Genomic DNA, 20,444 nt, shown 5'->3' on the forward strand with positions numbered 1-20,444 from the left:
GCTTTTGTCCGTTTTCCTGTAGTGAAGTTGTTTATCTAATACACGGTACCAACTTTCCCATGCTTTTCGTTTTCCGCGTGCTTTTTTATATTTATTTTTAACTTTGCGTAGTTTGGTAGGTAAATTTCAAACATGTAGGAGGCAAACTTAGCTACTAATAATAGAAGCAACTTGGCATGAACTCTATCTATAAATAGGTCTTGAGCTGAGACCGAAAACCGCACAACACTTCAAGGGTAACCTGAAGAACACACTAGAAAATGGAGTTTAAGAAAATGAGTTGGGTCTTAGCCTGTGTAGGGTTTATGTTCTTGGGTCTTTGCAAGGCATTCGATACCCATTATTATGATTTTGTTGTAAGTGCTTCCTGCATTACACTAACACCATTTTTACAGCCTTTGCATGTTCATCATCATCCGTTGCTTCAGCTCGATTTTTTCATCATTTTTTTGTTTTGTTTTGTGATGTTTTGCAGCTGACAGAATCGAATTTTACAAGGCTTTGCGAAACAAAGACCATCTTAACTGTGAATGGGACTTTGCCGGGGCCGACCATCACTGTCCGGAAGGGGGACACTGCTTTTGTGAATGTCCACAACCAAGGCTCATACGGTGTCACCATTCATTGGTAAAAACTACCAATCCCATTAGCTTAGCTCTATATTGTATTTTATTTTATTTTTTGGCATTGACCAGTAGTCCAAAACTGCTACTAACTAGCGTTCGAAGATAAGCTGGATAGATAATTAAGCTTATTGGTGGAAAATTATGTCGTTCGTTGTGTGTGTGAATGGACTGACAAAGTCTCCACTTGGAATATTCTCTTCTCCATCTCATGATGGGCTCTCCTGGCCAATTCCAATAGCTTACTTACAGGAAGAGAGGAGGGAACGTAACAATAGGCCAAATTCATAGTGGGTCCCACCATGTGTTTTTTAACCACCAAACATTAAAGCACTCATCACTTCTCTTTCCTCAAAATAATAAGATATGAAAGACCCTAAAATATAGCCATACATGGTTGTAGATGGAAAAATTTAGCCCGGCACTATTCTTTAAAAAATTAATATTTTGGGGGGCTAAATTTTTAGTCATGGACTACATTTAGCCCTATGGCTGGAGATGGCCTTACCTACAGGAAGAGAGGAGGGAACTCTTTTTCCTTGTCTAATATATGTATGTCTTGTAAGCAACTCTTTTCCTTAACGTTGGGTATTTCTTATAAAAAAAAATGTAAATGATAGTCTAAACTAGAGAGGGTAGAGGGTTCTACACATATTATCAAGTGTTTTAGGGGTTCAAATATGAGATCATTACTTTAGAAGTCAAGGCTATTTTCCACTAAACTGAACCCCATGAACTAGCATGCTTAGTCTTTAGTCTTTTTCTTTAATAAACACTGCTGCAATTAATTTTCCACCTTAAGAAGAAAAGGAAAATCAAGCTACCAAACGAGCTTTTTAAATCTTGTTTAAAGAGGAAGGGGGTTTTCCCGCATTTAGGGGTTTGAACATAAAACTTTTAGTTTGGAAATCAAGTTTTTTTTAAATTAAAAAAAAAGAAAAAAAAAAAGCTGAACTCCATTAACGTGCATGCTGAGTCTTTAGTCTTTTTCTTGCTTCAATTTTCCACCGTGAGAAGGAAAATCAAGGTAAGCAGACGAACTTTTTAATCTTGTTTAATATTTACAGGCATGGAGTGAAGCAACCACGAAATCCATGGTATGATGGACCCGAGAACGTAACACAATGCCCTATTCAAGCAGGGTCAAACTTCACTTACAAGGTTATCTTCTCCACTGAAGAAGGAACATTATGGTGGCATGCTCATAGCGATTGGTCACGTGCCACCGTTTATGGTGCCATCATTATTCTACCAGCTCTCAACACCACTTATCCTTTTGCAACACCAGATGGAGAAGAAACACTGGTTCTAGGTATTTTTATTTTAATACAAATTTACATGTATTAGTTATTAACTATTTACATGGACTGCGGGCCATGTCGCAACCACAGACATGAAAACAAAAAAATATTACATCGTATAGTTGCATCATCGAATCCCAATAATTATTTTCCATTGTCATCTGGTTCGTTGGCAGGATCCTGGTACAAGGGAGATGTGAATGAAATCATTGCAAATGCCCTCGCAACAGGTGGCGATCCAAACATTTCAGATGCCTTCACAATCAACGGAGAGCCTGGACATTTGTATAAGTGTTCCAACGGTAATTATAATAAAATATCCAAACCTAGTCTCATACATGGACTTATCTGTTGTTATTATATGTGGACGTGAGCAAAGCAATTGAGTGTTTTTCTAAGTGGGTTTGACATAAATGAAGAAACTTACAGGTTGTCTATGGAATATCGTTATTATTGGAACATGCAAAGCGGTATACTTTTTTGACTTGTGGTGTACGCTAAAAGTAGTAAGCAAGTTCAAAATAGCTGTTTAGTGGTATTTTTTTCTCGATGTTAGATTTTCTAGATTTGAATCCCATTTAGTGAGGATTAAAAACACTGACGTGTATTAAACCAGTTAAGTATGACAGTAAGTCCACTCTCTTTAAATCCCGTTTAGTAACAATTAAAATATAACACAGACGTGTATTAGACCAACTAAATGGGACAGTAAGTCCACCCCCTTTAAATCTCTTTTAATAAAGATTAAAATATAACACCGACGTGTATTAAACCAGTTAAGTAGGACAATAAGGCCGCCCTCATTTTGATGGTAAAGGTGCAACCCTGAGCAAAGATTTTAATAGTGCTTTGGGGATGTCATCAGTTGGAGGGATTGCTTTGGGTATCGCAGTGGGGATGTCATCAGTTGGTGGGGGGCACATGGGGCAGGTAAGGGGGTAGCGGTGGGGCTAGGGCTGGGTCTTAAATTAAACTTTTTGAAATTTTATTTTTGGTGCACAAGGCATTCATGTGTTACACATTTCATGAGTACGCTGATGTCATGTCAACATTTTTAATACAAGTTTTAACCGACATGATGGTGAGTTGTAAAGTGAGACTCAAAATCTCAGTTGAGGGATAAAGGTGGGTCATCCTGAGTTATGAAGAGCAATATTATATTTGACTATAGTTTAGCAATTAGGCCAATATATACCGTTCAGATCATTAAAATAAAATTCATAAGATACCCTCAAATAAAATTATTTGTGGAAGATTATATCAACTACAATTATTTTCCAAAAGGCATTATTATTTCATTCAAACATTACTCTAAGATTATATCAACTATGAACGCCGTTTATTTGTAAAAACTAACATACTTTGGCATGATTAATTTGCGGCATCATTTTAATTCAGTAACTAGAATTTGAATACACAACTGATTGATTTCCTGTTGCAGCAACAACATACCGTTGGGTGGTTGATTATGGCAAGACGTATCTTCTCCGCTTAGTCAACGCAGTGTTGAACGAAGAACAGTTCTTCGCCATTGCCAACCACAACCTCACAGTGGTAGCTCAAGATGCTGCATACATAAAACCTATAACCACCTCCTACCTCATGATAACTCCAGGCCAAACCATGGACATTTTGGTAGTTGCAAATCAGTCTCCCAGCCACTATGACGTAGCTTCCACTCCTTTTGTTGATGGGGATGTTGCATACAACAACAGCACCACCACTGCCATTCTTCAATACAATGGCAGCACCACCCCCTCAACCATTCCCACTCCGATTCTTCCTGATTTCGACGACGGAACGGCTGCCTCAAACTTCACTACGCAAGTGAGGGCTTTGGCAAGCAAAGACTACCCCATTAATGTCCCGTTAAACATCACACACACGCTCTTCATCTCTGTTTCCGTAAATGAAAGAATTTGTGCCAATTCTTCTTGTGATGGGCCAGATGGAAATGCACTTGCTGCAAGCTTAAGCAACATCAGTTTTGTGACTCCATCGATTGATATACTGCAAGCTTATTATGGGTACGTAGCGTAATTTGAATTAGTTGCTCAAATTAATTGGTTAATGTCGGTATTTTAAGCTCACAAATTATTGTATACGTTAATGAGAGTTTTCTATGTAGATAACGTTTCCCAACTAAACACCTCACCCCAGTCCAACTCAGCCCATCCCATCCCATCCCATATTTCTACATCCTAGTTCATTCACTGAAAGGAAATGAATAGTCGCGTACAAGGTAAAATGGTAACTGAGCCAAAAGCATGTGTTTTACTTGTTTTTAAATACAAATAATAGTTTAAATTAATATACTCTCTCGAACTTAAATTAATCCACGTCTTATTAATTGTTTTTATTTTTTTGCAAAACTAGAACTTTGTTTTTTTTAATTAAAAAAAATCTAACTTAAATGACCTTATTGCCTATGTACAGGGCAATTTATGGAGTTTACTCAGCGAATTTCCCACACAGACCTTTTATTTTCAACTTCACAGGACACGTGCGAAACGACACAATATATCCTAACTTTGGGACGATGGTGAGGACGATTAAATATGGTGAAGAAGTTGAGATAATCTATCAAGGGACCAACATGATTGCCGCTGAGAACCATCCGATGCATCTCCATGGTTTCAGCTTCTATTTGGTTGGAACTGGTTCTGGAAATTTCGATCCTAATCAGGCCCCTAAGACCTACAATTTGGTTGATCCACCTGAAGTAAATACCATTGGTGTACCAAAGAATGGATGGGCAACCGTCAGATTTAAGGCTGATAATCCTGGTAAGTTCTACTTCTATAGCCACCTAATTAATGTACTTGTCACGGCAGCTCAGTGATAAGAGTATTTGTCTGCAAATAAGTGGTGCCAGGTTCAAACCCCAATAACACCGCTCTCCTCTACTTTTCAAAATCTGACAAATAATAATAATAATAATGTACGTAATTAGGCAAATTAAATAAGAGCAACCATGGAGCTAAGTTAACTCACTATTGAAATGAATTATTTGATGACTATTTTCAGGAGTATGGTTTATGCACTGTCATTTGGAAAGGCACGCCAGCTGGGGAATGGCCACTGCACTCATTGTGACAAATGGAAACACCACTGAAACCAGCATGCTCCCAGCACCTGCTTATATGCCTCCTTGCAAATAAATATTGAAATTTACTTTCTCTTTCATGGCTCTCAGTTTATATAGTTGTACTGAGACTTTGATTTTATTAAGAATAATTGTATCATCCAAGTTTCTGTAATGTTTGATTATCTTTTTTGAGTTCCTATGCCGATTCCGAAAATTCGGGAGATACTAACTCTATTCTGATACGGAATTTTTCAGTATTTTTGGAAATTTTCAAAAATTACTATTTTCAGAATAAAGACGCTAATTTTTGAATATCACTTTATTTTAAATTCCTTGTTAATCATGATTAAGCTAACCCCAAAAAAAAATCTGAACAATGTTCACATTCAAATGACATAAAAGTCACAGTTCAAGATTTTAACTTGTCCAAAATTGAAAATTAAAATACAAACCACAACAATTAACATAGATAACATCCATAACAAAACTTGAAGTTACAACTGCAGTGATTTTCCTTCACATCAAAAATCTGCATACTAAATAAAACAAAACCAAACAAATTTGTCAAACCACTCATTCTCGTGAAGGCCTTCCAACTTGGCTTAAACTGTAATAAGATTTCCAGTTTTCTCATCTAAAACTTCTTAAAATAATTCCATACCACTAAGCCAGACTTCTTGGTCTCTTTTGTTAACTTGAGGGTTCAAATCCACTTCGTTTGTCATTTATAGATCTGGTAAACATATACAATAATAAGCAAATAAAATATATTAGGTGCGCAAGAGAACCACAAATAGAGATTTGGGGCATACGTACAATGGTGGTGGTATTGCAAAAGGAAGGACCCAAGAGAAATGGTTGTTCGTTCCATTTTGTTTCTTCTCTAAATGGATATAGTCTACCAGGGATGGAAATTGCTGTTTCGTTTTTCAAGAGATGAAGGCTATTATTTTGAAGAGATGATTCTCTGGGTCGTTGGGGGATAGAGAAGGGAAGGACGACAACACCCACGCGGTCAAGTAATGAGGCACTCAGGCACCAATTAATAAATGCCGTGTTAGAACTTTTTTGTTGTTTTTTCTTTGTGCAAATCCAAGTACTATTCTAGGTTGCTTTAAGAAGAAAAAAATATGTTTTCTGGTCAGGTGGCATGCATTTGGGGTCCAATTGTGACAAGCCATGTTTAAAGCAAGTTTTGAGCAACTTGCTTTGCTTTTTATTTTTATTTATTTTTTAATATATAATCCGAAGGTGGATATGGGATGGGACATATGATATCCTTATTAGTGTCATGCATTTGGGGTCTAGTTGAGACAATCCACGTTTAAAGTAAGTGATAAGTGTATAATTGTATATAATTTTATACCCTTCTAGCTTATAATTTTATTATGTTTTTTAGTTAAATTTGTGCTTTTCATCTCTTTTGTGTTTGTTTCAGTGTATTAAACTTTATAACTCATTTTAATGCAATTTGTTGGAGTCAAGTTAGCTCAAAATTGTGTTTGCAGATCAGTCAACTTTACGGATTGGACTATACTTGTTCTGGAAGAACCAACTGATGAGCCATATATCATTGGAAAGATGTGGAAGTATAGTTTCTGCACCATTTTAAGGTTCATGATTCCGAGTCTTCTAGAGGAAGTTATGCAAGTTTTGGCAACTTAAGGTGAAATTCGGTAGCATCTTTGTTACTGTGCAAAAAATGATATTTGAAGGCCTTTACCATTTTTCCTTGAGCTGGACTATATATGGTTGGAAAGATAAGACAAAGAACTTCAAGACCCATATTTTCCCAGAATTTTATCAATGGAAGAACAAGCCCAAAACGAGCCTACAAGCAGACTGCAATGCATTGTCATGCTTGAGCTTATTGTTTTTTGTGGGAAAGTTAGGTAAAGTTGGTGAAGTGGGTGTTGTAGGTAGAGGCAATACTCAATTAGATTTTTACTTCCCTTAGGCCTATAAATAGTGAAGTTTTCCAAGCTTACAATCACACACCAAGAAGGGGAGCTCTCAAACATCTCTCTAGAGCTCCTCTCCCTTCTCTCTCTCAAATGTCTTAGTTTTTCTTTTAAGTTCTCAATTGTTGTAACAAAACCCTTTTACTAAATTTTCCTTTATGTTTTTCTTAGTTGTACTTTCTTTTTCATTATCATGTAATTTCTTCTTTTAAGTTTTCAAGTTTGATTAGTTTCCAAGTTTCAATTACGGTTCTTGTTCTTATTTATTATGCTTATAAGTTAATATGCTTGTTTGAATGATTGATTATCATTAAAACTTATATGTTAGCTATCTTGGTTGGAATTGAGAACAGACACCATATGCCTTAATTTGAATTGAACTATGAAATATGAAAAGTATGTATGGACATTCGACAACAGGGATTAAATACATGCTTGGTTGTTTAAAACATTCTTCTATGCTTAATGGATTTCTAATGCTTAATTTAGGTTCAGCAACAAATGATCTAATTAGGGAATTAAGAGTACAAGGTTAGGACCAAACACCATGACTTAATCATACTGTAGCTAGAATCAATCTGTGAATCTGAATTAACCTTGTTAATTTATTTACTTGAGTTAGTTATTTTTGTCTTTTATATGTATTTACTTCCGTCGTTTAAGTTTAGTTTATGTTTTCCTTACCTAATCAAAACACCTCATTTCTATTTTGTATAGGGAATCGAATTGAATCAATCTATCATCAATCCTCATGAGATCGACCTTGTTGAATTAATCTATCACAAGTTAACGATGCAACTGAATCAATTTTGGCGCAACTAAATCCGATACAGCAGTAAGTTTTAAGCAATTTGTTTGTGTTGTTTTTTTTTTTTTGGGGTTAATCCTAAGGTGGATATGGGACATATGATTTGGGTGGGAGGTAATAATTTGGAAGTAGATGTGTGTGTGTCTCTCTCAATTCATTGAAGGTCCAAAATATTGATGACACACATATCATTAACTTTCAAAATATTGTCCTTCTCATATTAGTGATTCGATTGTGATGAGGAACATAGCTCCCACTGGTAAGATTTCATATCTCTTGGGATCTCATTTGCATTTCTTTGATGATTTCATTTAGTAAATAAGCCTAAAATTATATCACATACGACAATTTTCTATAGAAATTGTCGTTTTTTTACTCCATACTTGTCATTTTGTTGATCTACCGTCGTAGGCCAGCAAAATCTAGAAAATAAATCTTAAAAAGCAATAAAAATTTCAAATGACTGTAATAAAAGAAGGACAGTCGTCTAAAGGACATAGAGACGACGGTATTTTTCAATTAACGAAGTGGAAAAATAATATTATATGATGCTATAAGTGAAGAAACCGATGTGCTACGTACAAACAACCCAACACTATATTCTAAATAACGAAGTGGTAAATGACATTTACCTCGACCATTTATTTATACAGCCCATCGTAGTGTACTAACTTGACATGTCTTGAAATATTAAAAATACGACGTGGATATTTTTATATTTAGACGTCGTTATCTACGCTACTAGTGCAGTGGTTCGCTTTTACTCTATATGACAGTAATGAGTAAATACCGTTGTAGTACATGACATTAATACATCGATAAATTTATTTTTCAATTAACGAAGTGGAAAAATAATATTATATGATGCTATAAGTGAAGAAACCGATGTGTTACGTACAAACAACCCAACACTATATTCTAAATAACGAAGTGGTAAATGACATTTACCTCGACCATTTATTTATACAGCTCATCGTAGTGTACTAACTTGACATGTCTTGAAATATTAAAAATACGACGTGGATATTTTTATATTTAGACGTCGTTATCTACGCTACTAGTTCAGTGGTTCGCTTTTACTCTATATGACAGTAATGAGTAAATACCGTTGTAGTACATGACATTAATACATCGATAAATTTATTTTTACCATTGTGGTATATGACTTTAATACAACACTGCTTACGAATCTACCGACGTGGAGTCCATTAAAATTATACGATACTAATTAAGAATAGTTGGTCGTGTTTAACTAGCAGTTAACACGATGGTAGTTTTCGTAAAACATCGTCTTTACTTTCTACGTCGGTAGCTTCATGCACGCGGTTGTTGTTTTTGGGGTTAAGAATTTACGTCTTGAGAAACATGTTTAATAAGATGACTGTTTTTAAGTTCGGTGCTTCATGTTTTATAAATACCTAAGTGGATCTTGAATTTTTAGGTGTTTAAGTTACTTATCCACAACGGTTTTCTGTTACCGTCACAATGACGGTATTTATTTATACCGTTGTTGTTTTTTGGTCTCCTTTTTCCCTTTTTGTAGTAGTTATTCTTAATGCAGAAGCTCAGGATCACTGAATTAGAATATCACATTGTAAAAAAAATAAAAATTTTGTTGATCAAATATTATTTTGCATCCAATAAGTGATTGGTCAATATATTAAGAGTGCTGCTATTTCCATCCCATTATCCTATTTTCCCACCCACTATGTAAATTTGAAAAAACGCAAACTTATCTTTCCACCCACTATTTTTCCTAAAATACTCTTTAATTGTATTTTCATATTTGCCATTACAATATAAAAAAATTCTATAAAAAACAATTAAAGATTTCTTCAATTAGCTCATTCCCACCCCATGCCCTCGCTGCACCCCACCTCCCCCAACCTCCTCCTTTGGTGAAAACCCAACAGTTAACACCACGGCCATCACACCCACATCCACATATCCTTCTCCCATATCCGCAGCCATCCCTGCCACCAATTTGATTTTCCCACCGCAACCCTCACTCCTCCTTCGCTAGACAAAACCCAAAATAAATAGATATATATATCACTCCAACGCCACTGGAGCCAAAGTACAAAGCATTCAAAAGAGGAATTTTCATCTGAGGCCTATGCCCCAGCTAAGAGAAATTCCCCACAAAGCATTACAATTAAGGAGGTCCAGGAAGACCATCCGAAACCAACACCTAAACTAGTGACAGAGGTGGCTGTACATGCCCCTAAATTGGTTGGAGATGGGTGTGGGTGCATGCGTGTGAGAGAGAGAGTTGTAAATTTGTCATCAAAAGTCATTTTACAATGAGGTAACTTTGTTATTAAATTTTTGAAAATAAAATGGGTGGGGAAATTGAACTTGTAGGTGAAAATAGCAGCACTCTATATTAAGTATGCTAATTAGTGAGATATCTCCTGACGTTGCGCTAAATTGTAAGGCCTTAGAATAAAAGCCCGGCCGCACATGTTTTAATCAGAACCCAGAGGTAGGTGAAGAAATCTCACATCAAAATCAGTTATTAAGGCAATTAGTACTTGGATGACAAATTAAACCTCTGGCTTCAACAAAGCCACAGCTAACAATTTGCTGTCTGTCAAGCCTTAAAAAGCCACACGCTTCCTTGTGATTGTATCTCAATAGCTCAAACGCTTCCTTGTCAAGGGCGGGTTTGAAAATTAAATCAAATTTGGATTTTTATATAGAACACGATGACTGAGTCCCAGAGTCAGAGTCAAATTGAAAGCAGGTTACTAATTAGCTGCACTAATTAAGGTCACGGATTATCTTCCCCAACATGTTCGTCTTCATGGCAACTGAAATGCTCTTCAACTTGCTATGTGCTAGAAAGGGAATGGATGAGTAATACATTGAGTTACCTCAAGATTGTCTGCTACATGAATCGAATCCGAATGCATATAAGGGGAGAAAAAGAATTTGGCCCACTTTTCTATAATGATGCCCCTAATTTTATTCAGGATGCTCTTGTAATAGACGATTTATATTTTGTTTGATGAAGATACTTTCCTTCGTACAGTCAAAGTTGATAAAAATTAAATAGAATGCATTCCATTGGCTGACCCCCAGAATATTGCAATTGGGCCAATAATTGACCAAGCGGTGGCTGCTGCTACAGCCTTTAAGTTCAAAGCAATATAGGAGTCTAGCTATCAAGGAATTTGAACCGCGTGTTGACTAATTCCATTGTTTTGAGTTCACCGGACTGTATAGTCGTCCAATGTTTGTATTTTTATTACAATAAATAAAGATGGGTGGACTCGCAGCTCAAATTTGGGTGTAAGGGAACGGGTTCACTGCTCTGAGTAACTGGCCTAATTTACACCTGCCATCTAACTAAATATATTGTATTATGTTATTATTGCTATGTATTGTATTATGTTATTTCTGTATATTTTATTAGCTAATTGTATCACATAAAATGTGTGAAGAATTCATTTTTGGATTCAACCCTCCAACCAAGGAGAACAAGTTAATTGCATCTATTCTTCATCAAGAGATGCGTTCTCATGGTAGAAGAATACGGAATACATGCCTTTAAACGTGTTCAATTAATTGAGTCATATCGATACTAATATTGCGTCGCAATGATTTTGTTGATTTCTTAGTTTATTTTGTAATGGAAGAGGCCTTGTGGAAACGAAAATACACACATCCGATTGAAATGTGTGGACACTGACACTGGTACGATGTGTTGATGTTGCTACCTAATGAGTAGGGAAGATGTATTGAATTGTACACTGGTACGATCTGTTGATGTTTCTACCTAATGAGTAAGGAAGATGTATTGAAATGCATGTGCAAAAATGATAAAACCTTTGGCCGGGATAGGTAACGGAAGACGTTGCTACCTAATGACTAGTAGGCACGATGTAATCCAAAATGGGTAGGTTCTATCAGTACGTAGATAAATATTCTTCTAGAGAACCCCACCGGCAAGATAAATATTCTTCTTGCAAGATAAATATTCTTCTAGAGAACCCCACCGGCAAGATAAATATTCTTCTAGAGAACCCCACCGGCAAGGGAACCTTTATTAGTCAAACGGCAATGAAACCTGAGGAGGGGTGTCGGCTAAACTTAACACTCACATTTTTGCTCACCACTTTAACTAAATGTGTATATATCCTCAGCACTCTTCTTAAGACATGTGTTCATAGACATAACTATAGTTAACTTTTTACTTTGTATTTATGGAATCATGGTTATGCATATAGACACGTGTCAAGTGTTCAGAAGGACGGTGAGCATAGACCTCGGGTTAAAGTGGTGAGCAAAAATACTCTCCTAAAAAATAATATCTAAGAACTCAAACTTTGTTTCATTGTTTTAAGGATGAATGTATTCACGTGGTAATTTCTTGGTGATTGAGATACCACGCCCCTTGTTGATACTATCATTTGGGTTCCAAAACTTCAAAAGCTATCGGAGGAAGAAGGATTAGTGGTTTTGGGGAGGAGCAGACGGAGTGTATAATTCTATTTTCTTAAAGTTCTTCTGTTTTAAAATAAATAAATTGAAGTGTCAATTTCTTAGGTTTTGGATGAGTTTTCAATGAATCGACAGTCTTAGAATAAAAGCGAAGTAGATCCGAACAGAGAAAAACAAATCGGTCAAACATTGTTAAAATGTAGTTATTCGTGTTTGATATTTACCAGCCTAATTTATTATTTGCTAGTATGTCATACATTAAAGAATCATTAAATACAATATCTGCCATTTTATTCGTCGAATGCATTAACTATTGTCTGAAATTGTCACCAACGCGGCATTGTGCAGTGGAAAACCTAGAGATATCTACACATTCTTCGTTTTCATACGTCTCTTTTTCTTTTTGACCAAATTTTTTACGACTCGTTAGGTACGTAATTGAAATCTAATCATATGGGAGGAAATCGCTGTTAAGACATTCTCATGTTCTATAAATAGCTCTTGAGCTGAGACCAAAACCGCACAACAACACCTCAAGGGTGACCTGAAGGACACAGCCACATAGCAATAGGGAAATCAATATTTTCTGGCAAAGACCTGGAAATGGAGTTTAACAAAATGAGTTGGGTCTTAGCATTTCTAGGGTTTATGTTCTTGGGTAGGATTTGCAAGGCTGATGGCGCTACCCATTTTTATGATTTTGTTGTAAGTGCTTGCTACATTACACTAATACCATTTTGATAGCCCTTGCATGCTCATCATCATCGGTTTCTTCGGCTCGAATTTTTCATATATATTTTTTATTTTTAGTGGATAATGTGCTTAGATTTTTTATGAGTATTTCAGTAGAATTGTGTAATAAAATGTTGGTGTCCGTTTTGTGATATTTTGCAGCTAAAAGAAACAAATTTTACAAGGCTTTGCAGCACAAAGAGCATCCTAACTGTGAATGGCAGTTTGCCTGGGCCGACCATCACTGTTCAGAAAGGAGATACTGCTTTTGTCAATGTCCACAACCAAGGATTGTACGGTCTCACAATTCATTGGTAACAGCCTAGCTAGCAGCCCCATTATAATGGCTCTAGATCAGAATGCTTTTTTTTTTTTTTTTTGGCTCACTAAACTAGAGAAAAGCTAATAGATGACGAATAAAAACCGTTTGAGGAATTGGGATAAAACCCGTCGAGGTTAGCAGTGCCGGATTTTTTTTTATTTCTGACTTTGACCAGTTTGAAAATAAGCTTTGGAAGATACTGACCAAAAAAGTAGGAAAAAAAGAATATAAGCTTTGGTGGTTGGGGGGGAAGGGGGAGAGAGAGAGAGAATAAAATAGTAAATTTTGAGTGCATGGCGTGAAAGTGAAACTGTGAATAACATCTGGAAAACAACAAAAAACAAGGGGAGAGGAAGGGGGAGGGAAGCTCCATGTTGTATCTTTTCTTGTGCATCCTGAATGCAACTTTCCTCTGGCTTTTTAATCTTTTCTTTAATAAACACAAAAATAAAACCTTCCATTTTGTTTTCATTGCTTCATAATGTAAAACCATGAAAAGAAAAGACAAACCCTTTTATCTTGTGTAATATTTACAGGCATGGAGTGAAGCAACCAAGAAATCCATGGTCAGATGGACCTGAGAACATAACTCAGTGCCCTATTCCAGCAGGAACAAACTTTACGTACGAGATTATCTTCTCGACTGAGGAAGGAACTTTATGGTGGCATGCTCATAGTGATTGGTCACGCGCCACTGTCTACGGTGCCATCATTATTCTACCGGCTGCCAACACAACTTATCCATTTGCAACGCCAGATGCACAAGAAACACTAATTCTAGGTACTTTTATTTATATCAGGATTTATATATGTTGGTTATTTAAATGTATGTTACAAGGACTGGCGAATGAATCCATAGATCAATGGTAAGAGTATTTACCTGCAAATCAGTGGTCGCATGCTCGAACTTCAGTAGTACATTCCCCCACCCATCTTCCAAACTTTGACCAAAAAAATAAAGAACTATTTACAATGACTGCGGGCCATGTCATAACAGTGAGAATGTGAAGGTGAAAATGTCTGACATTGAAAATTAGTTAGAAAATCTTGTAAGGGCTTATAACGAGTTTGGCTACTCCACTAATTGCTAATTGGTTCTTAATAATTATATTCCTTTTTGATCTCTGGTTGCTGCAGGATCCTGGTTCAAGGGAGATGTGATGGAAATAATTGAAGATGCCCTTGCAACAGGTGGCGAACCAAACATTGCAGATGCCTTCACAATCAATGGACAGCCCGGACATTTGTATAGTTGCTCTAACGGTAATTATAATCGAAGCTCCAAATCTAATATAATTTAATAATCTAATCCCATTAATTATTTTATTGTTATTTATACATACAAGTGAGAAAGCAGTGGGGTGAATTTCTAACTGGGGTTGACATGAAGGATGATGGTAACATCCCACGTAAATGAAGAAGACTTCTAGGTGTCTGTGGAATATTAACGTGCAAAGGATATTAGCTTTTCTGACTTGTGGTGATTAGTTAGGAAAACGTAGTAATCAATTTAAAATTAGCTCTTGATTGAGTGAATTTCTAACTGGGGTTGACATGAAGGATGATGGTAACATCCCACGTAAATGAAGAAGACTTCTAGGTGTCTGTGGAATATTAACGTGCAAAGGATATTAGCTTTTCTGACTTGTGGTGATTAGTTAGGAAAACGTAGTAATCAATTTAAAATTAGCTCTTGATTAAGTGATATTTATCTTCCCAACTGCTATTAGGCCTCGTTTGGTTCATGGGAAAGGAGGCTTGGGAATGGAAATTCAATTGCTTTCCCATGTTTGGTTCCAGGCATGGGAAATAGTTGCTTGGCATATGGGAAAATAGAGGGGAATGGAAGCCCTCCTCTTAACTTGGGTTTTGTTTTCCCTCCTTACGGGAAAGTTTGGAAAAATTAGCTAACATTCAATGCACAATTTTCATGACTATTTTGTCCCTATGAACAATTTAGAATTACAACGTATCATTAAATGCATTCTTTTTTTATTTGATTTAAGATGGGTATAATTGGAAAATTATACAAACTTTGTTTTCCATTCCTACTCAAAACAAATATGAGAAAGGAAACAAAGTGAAATCTCTGGTTACTTTCCAGACATTACCAAACGTGGAAAAGGAATCTTTCACTCTCATTCCTTGGGAAATGACATGGAAAGTGATTTCCCCTCAAATCCATTCCGTGAATCAAACGGGGCCTTAGAAGTACTAAATTTGAATCCCAACTCATGAATGATTAAAAAAATAAGTAGTTAAAACTTCAAGAAAATGATTGAAAATCACTATTTTGCTTCTTCATGAAAAAAAAAAAAAATTTGCACGCTATTTTATTTAGTAGTTGTCGTCCATTGAGATTTGAACTCATAATTTCCTCTTACAATGTGAAGAATGAATGCTAATAAACCAAATGATCCAGTCATACATCGGTGGTTTTTTTATTATTTTTTATTATCATTGAAGTCTATATCAACTACAATTATTTTACAACGACACATTATTATTTTATCCAAAATCAATAAGTAATAGAGGAAAATACCGCGTAAAATATACAAACATTTACTTTACTCTTAATATAGTGTTTGATTTATTCACGTGTTTAATGGTGCAGAAACAACATATCGTTGGTTGGTTGATTTTGGCAAGACCTATCTTCTCCGTGTAATCAATGCGGTGATGAACGAAGAAATGTTTTTCGCCATCGCCGACCACAACCTGACAGTGGTAGCTCAAGATGCTGCATACATAAAACCTATAACCACCCCTTACATCATGATAACTCCAGGCCAAACCATGGACATTTTAGTCACTGCAAACCAGCCTCCCAGCCACTATTACATCGCTGCTACTTCTTTTGTTGACGGGAATGTTGCATTCCACAACGGCACCACCACTGCAATTCTTGAATACAACGGCAACTACAGCACCCCCTCAACCACTCCCTTCCCGACTCTTCCAGATCACGATGACGACACAGCTGCTGAAAACTTCACTAAGCAAGTGAGGGCCTTGGCAAGCGAAGACCACCCTATTAGTGTCCCCTTAAACATCTCAACGTCGATGTACATCGCTGTTTCAATAAATGAAAGGATTTGTACAAATTCTTCTTGTGCTGGGCCAGATGGAAATGCGCTTGCTGCAAGCTTAAACAACATCAGTTTTCAGACTCCATCTAATAGTATACTGCAAGCATATTATGGGTACCTATCATGTTTTTCTTCCACAAATTATGTTGAGACTCCATCTATTAGCATATGCATATGTGCATGTTTTTTGCATCAAACAGTACATGCTATAAAATTATAGTATTATAGTTCATGAAGTTTCTATGTATAAATATAAGGTTTCCCAACTTATTGCCTATGTGCAGGGGAAATACCAATGGAGTGTACGCAACTAATTTCCCAGACATACCACCTTATTTTTATAACTTCACGGGAGACGTAGCAAACAACACACTATATCCAAGCTTTGGGACGAGGGTGAGGATGATCAACTATGGTGAAGGAGTTGAGATAGTCTTCCAAGGGACCAGCATCATTGCACCTGAGAACCATCCAATGCATCTCCATGGTTTCAGCTTCTATTTGGTTGGAACTGGTTCTGGGAATTTCAACAGTACTACGTCGCCTACGACCTACAATTTGGTTGATCCACCAGAAGTAAACACCATTGGAGTTCCAAAGAATGGATGGGCAGCCATCAGATTTGTAGCTGATAATCCTGGTAAGTCTCTTAATATCAAATGCACATTAAATTAATTAAGGAGCAACCATAAAGCCTAATGAAATGAATTATTTGTTAATGATTTTCAGGAGTATGGTTTATGCACTGTCACTTGGAAAGGCATGCCAGCTGGGGAATGGACACTGTGCTCATTGTGAGGAATGGAAATACCAGCGAAAGCACGATTCGTGGACCACCTGCTTATATGCCGCCTTGTTCCAACTCTTAAATTTAGAAATTTAATTTTATCTTCCGTCAATCTCAATTTATATATTTACAAATTTGTTGCTATTTTATTATTTTGTCTACTCCACATCTTTTTGTTTGTTGATTTTCATCCTTTGAAGGAAAATTGGAAACAAGTTGAAAAAATTAAATATATATCTTATGCATCTTTTGCTCCTTACTCAAATCTTAAATTTCAAATTTTGTATTTCCGCCACAACACACCTCCAACTAAATTTATCAATTGAAACTTGGTAGTAGGTGACACCTTTTCAACAAGACAAAGCACTTAATTATTCTGCTACACTGTAAATTTCAAATTGAACGATACCATATAAAGCTAAAAACAAACTAACAATCAAATTTACAGCCAATAAAGAATCAATCAGCAAACACATGTTCAGACTCATCTCAGTGAAATCCTAGGCACTCAGAATGATCTATGAAGCTATGCATCCCCAGTGCTAGCAATGACTAAAGTGAAGCATGTGTACGCAACAGATTAACATGAAGCATGAACACACAAAGTGAAGCATATATCAACAAACTATGCAATCCCCTATGTCAAATGCAGATTCATACAAAAGAAACCCATTCAAGCTTGGATTTTCTAAGATTAAACTAGGAAGCAACTATACCTCTTTGCTCAATATGTTTCGTGTAATTTATTGCATCATCCATCATACATTCATACCCACTGCCTCGGTAATTAGAACCTATAAGATTACACACCGAAAATGAATCAATTCGGAAATTATGAAAAGAATGAATGATTTTGTGACTTGGTCAAAGTCAATATTCTTTCTTTCATGTATGTCAGCTTGACAAGTACGAGCAATAACTGATCAAACAAGAGGAAAACCCAAGACCGTGGTTAGCAATACCCTATTTGGGTTTAGAAATATAGTTCAAATTCAAGCAGCCTCAGATTGGTCCAATAGTCAATTCTGGCCCAATGATGTAATTCGAGCTCGATCAACCTTCTATTTTTTGGACTTTCAAATTTAAAAGTGCAAAAGCGGAAAATTAAATTAATCTACCGAAGCATTTATAATATACATGAGAGTGATTAAATGACAAGTGCTCGATGAAATAGTTAAAATAAATTCTAAAATCTCTTTATCTACTTTTAACTTGATAGCAAAAGGAAGATAAGAGTTCTTAATTTATCCATTTAACTAATTCAAAACATAAATTACAAAGCAAGGAAGGACTGGAGATTTCTCTATCCAGTCAGACAAATACATCAATTCAAACTGATCGTTTTAAAAGAAAATCATACCATGAAGATGGCAGAGCAACAAAAAATAAACGCATGAGTTGTCAACTGGTTATCTGGGGATTAAGCAGGCTAGTTTGAAAAGATCTTGAGTTCTTCAAGTATTTTCGAGACGGTGCGTCTAGTTTGGAGAAAGAGTCCTCTTCTTCTGTGGCGGAGGCTCTTTATTTATAGGCAAGGAGAAAGCTTTAATGATGAAGTCTGAAAGAGGTTATTTGGATGCTATCCAAAGTCAGCTACTGAGTTGCTGATTTGGACTGGTTCATAGGCGAGATGATAGGATGTTTCTGTCAAAACACTGCTGTTCTCTTATGATAGTCCCCTGTCTTGAGTCCTTTGGACCCGAAAGTCTGGTTGGCAATTCGGCTCTTTCTGGTTTTGTTGGCTTTTGTACAGCTTGTTTCTTTGCTGGGGGAGAAGGAAGTCAAGTCGTCATTAATGGTGACAATCTCCTTCAGACTTCACGTGGGTTAATGTGTAACGGTTACCAATCTTTTTAACTTTAGTGCGACTCAAAGGTTTGGGCTTTTTGTCTTTATGGGCACTTATTAATTTCTTTTATCTATTGATGGTCCTTTAAGTAAAAAGGGGTCCTTTGGTTTTCAAGAAAAGAATCAGGATGTTGGCCCTGGGCCTTGAAATATATTATTTTGAGAAATAGACCATTTTTGGTCCATTTTCAAAATATGGTACAAACAAGAGTTTTTAGAAATCTCTACACAAGACCATTCCCACAATATTCCCTTCATCCTCCTCTACCATATAAGAAAATATGGTGAATGTTTTCTGTATTGATCACTGTACAAAGATTACAGGTATATAACAAAGCTTAAGGAATACAAAAGGAAAGAAATCTCCAGATCCTATGTCTAAGGTAATTACACAGAAAAGGAAAAGAATTGCTGTCCAAGTAAGACAGCTATATCACGTTACCTTTCAATCTAAAGTCTTCCTTCTATCAAGCCTTGATTTCTAACAAAGACTTTCTCATGTTATATAAATAGCTCTTGAGCTGAGACCAAAACCGAACAACAGCACCTCAAGGGTGACCTGAAGGACACAACCACATAGCTATAGGGAAATCAATATTTTCTGGCAATAAAGACCTGAAAATGGATTTTGAAAATGGTACTTAGGTGACAAGGGGTAAACTTAATCACACAAACAAGACACAACAACACAGCAAGCTTCACACACTTTAAACCTAGACCAAATACGCATATGACTAGTCAACTACTAGTCAAGAAACAATCGCAACCAATAGAATGCACAGAGCATGCCACAATGTACCTGCAGTCCTAGAAGATTACTAGTGACAACCTAGGCACTCAGAAGGACCCGTCAATCTAGGCATCCCCTGTGCTAGCAACAACTATGGTGAAAGTGTGTGAAATCATCATTATCATGTAATCATCAAACAGCAGATACAGATGACTAGTCAACCACCAAGAACACAAACCCAGAAAAATTACAGATATGCAAAACAAATTTTGTTCACCCAGAAACCCACCATTGGGAAAAACTGGGAGTCATCAACCGACCAGGCAATCCACTAAGTAGAAAAAGATTCTTACAAAGGAAACACAACCAAGCTCAAGAAGCACCTAGGTCTATTTAGGAATATGAGCAATACCTCCTTTGTGCAATCTTCTTCTCCAACTTAGCAAAGCTTGAAGCTCAGTCCTTCATGGCAATGGCAGCTCCTTCTCCAGCTCGTTCATTCCATGGCACTAGCTTGCAAGCTCCAACACAAACCGAAACCAATTTGGATTCAAAGGAGAAAGACCAATTTCTTCAAGAAACCATACTCTTGAAGAAATCAATCTTGAATCCGACCTAGATATAAATGATAGAATGATTCAAATAGCTAGATGCAGATTTGTGTTTCAAATGCAGTTTTTCAAAAAGAAATCAATTGGAAAAACTCATA

At 36.3% G+C, this 20,444-nt stretch overlaps 2 protein-coding genes across 2 annotated transcripts; both read left to right on the forward strand.

The window, feature by feature from the left end:
* The first annotated feature begins 220 nt into the window (after positions 1–220).
* LOC103343162 (putative laccase-9) lies at positions 221–5,209 on the forward strand. The gene is made up of 7 exons (XM_089055238.1): positions 221–356; positions 476–627; positions 1,691–1,935; positions 2,101–2,226; positions 3,366–3,951; positions 4,361–4,710; positions 4,952–5,209. Exons 1-7 carry the CDS (start codon positions 261–263, stop codon positions 5,083–5,085), a joined length of 1,689 nt encoding a protein of 562 aa, XP_088911364.1. The 5' UTR covers positions 221–260; the 3' UTR covers positions 5,086–5,209.
* A 7,567-nt stretch (positions 5,210–12,776) lies between these two features.
* Positions 12,777–17,402, forward strand: LOC103343161 (laccase-15-like). The gene is made up of 7 exons (XM_008246832.2): positions 12,777–12,932; positions 13,122–13,273; positions 13,818–14,062; positions 14,419–14,544; positions 15,896–16,484; positions 16,655–17,010; positions 17,100–17,402. The coding sequence occupies exons 1-7, from the start codon at positions 12,831–12,833 to the stop codon at positions 17,237–17,239; spliced, it is 1,710 nt and encodes a 569-aa protein (XP_008245054.2). The 5' UTR covers positions 12,777–12,830; the 3' UTR covers positions 17,240–17,402.
* Positions 17,403–20,444: the final 3,042 nt, after the last annotated feature.

This window comes from Prunus mume, linkage group LG6, assembly GCF_029339155.1.
Source record: "Prunus mume cultivar Tortuosa linkage group LG6, ASM2933915v1, whole genome shotgun sequence".
NCBI lineage: Eukaryota > Viridiplantae > Streptophyta > Magnoliopsida > Rosales > Rosaceae > Prunus > Prunus mume.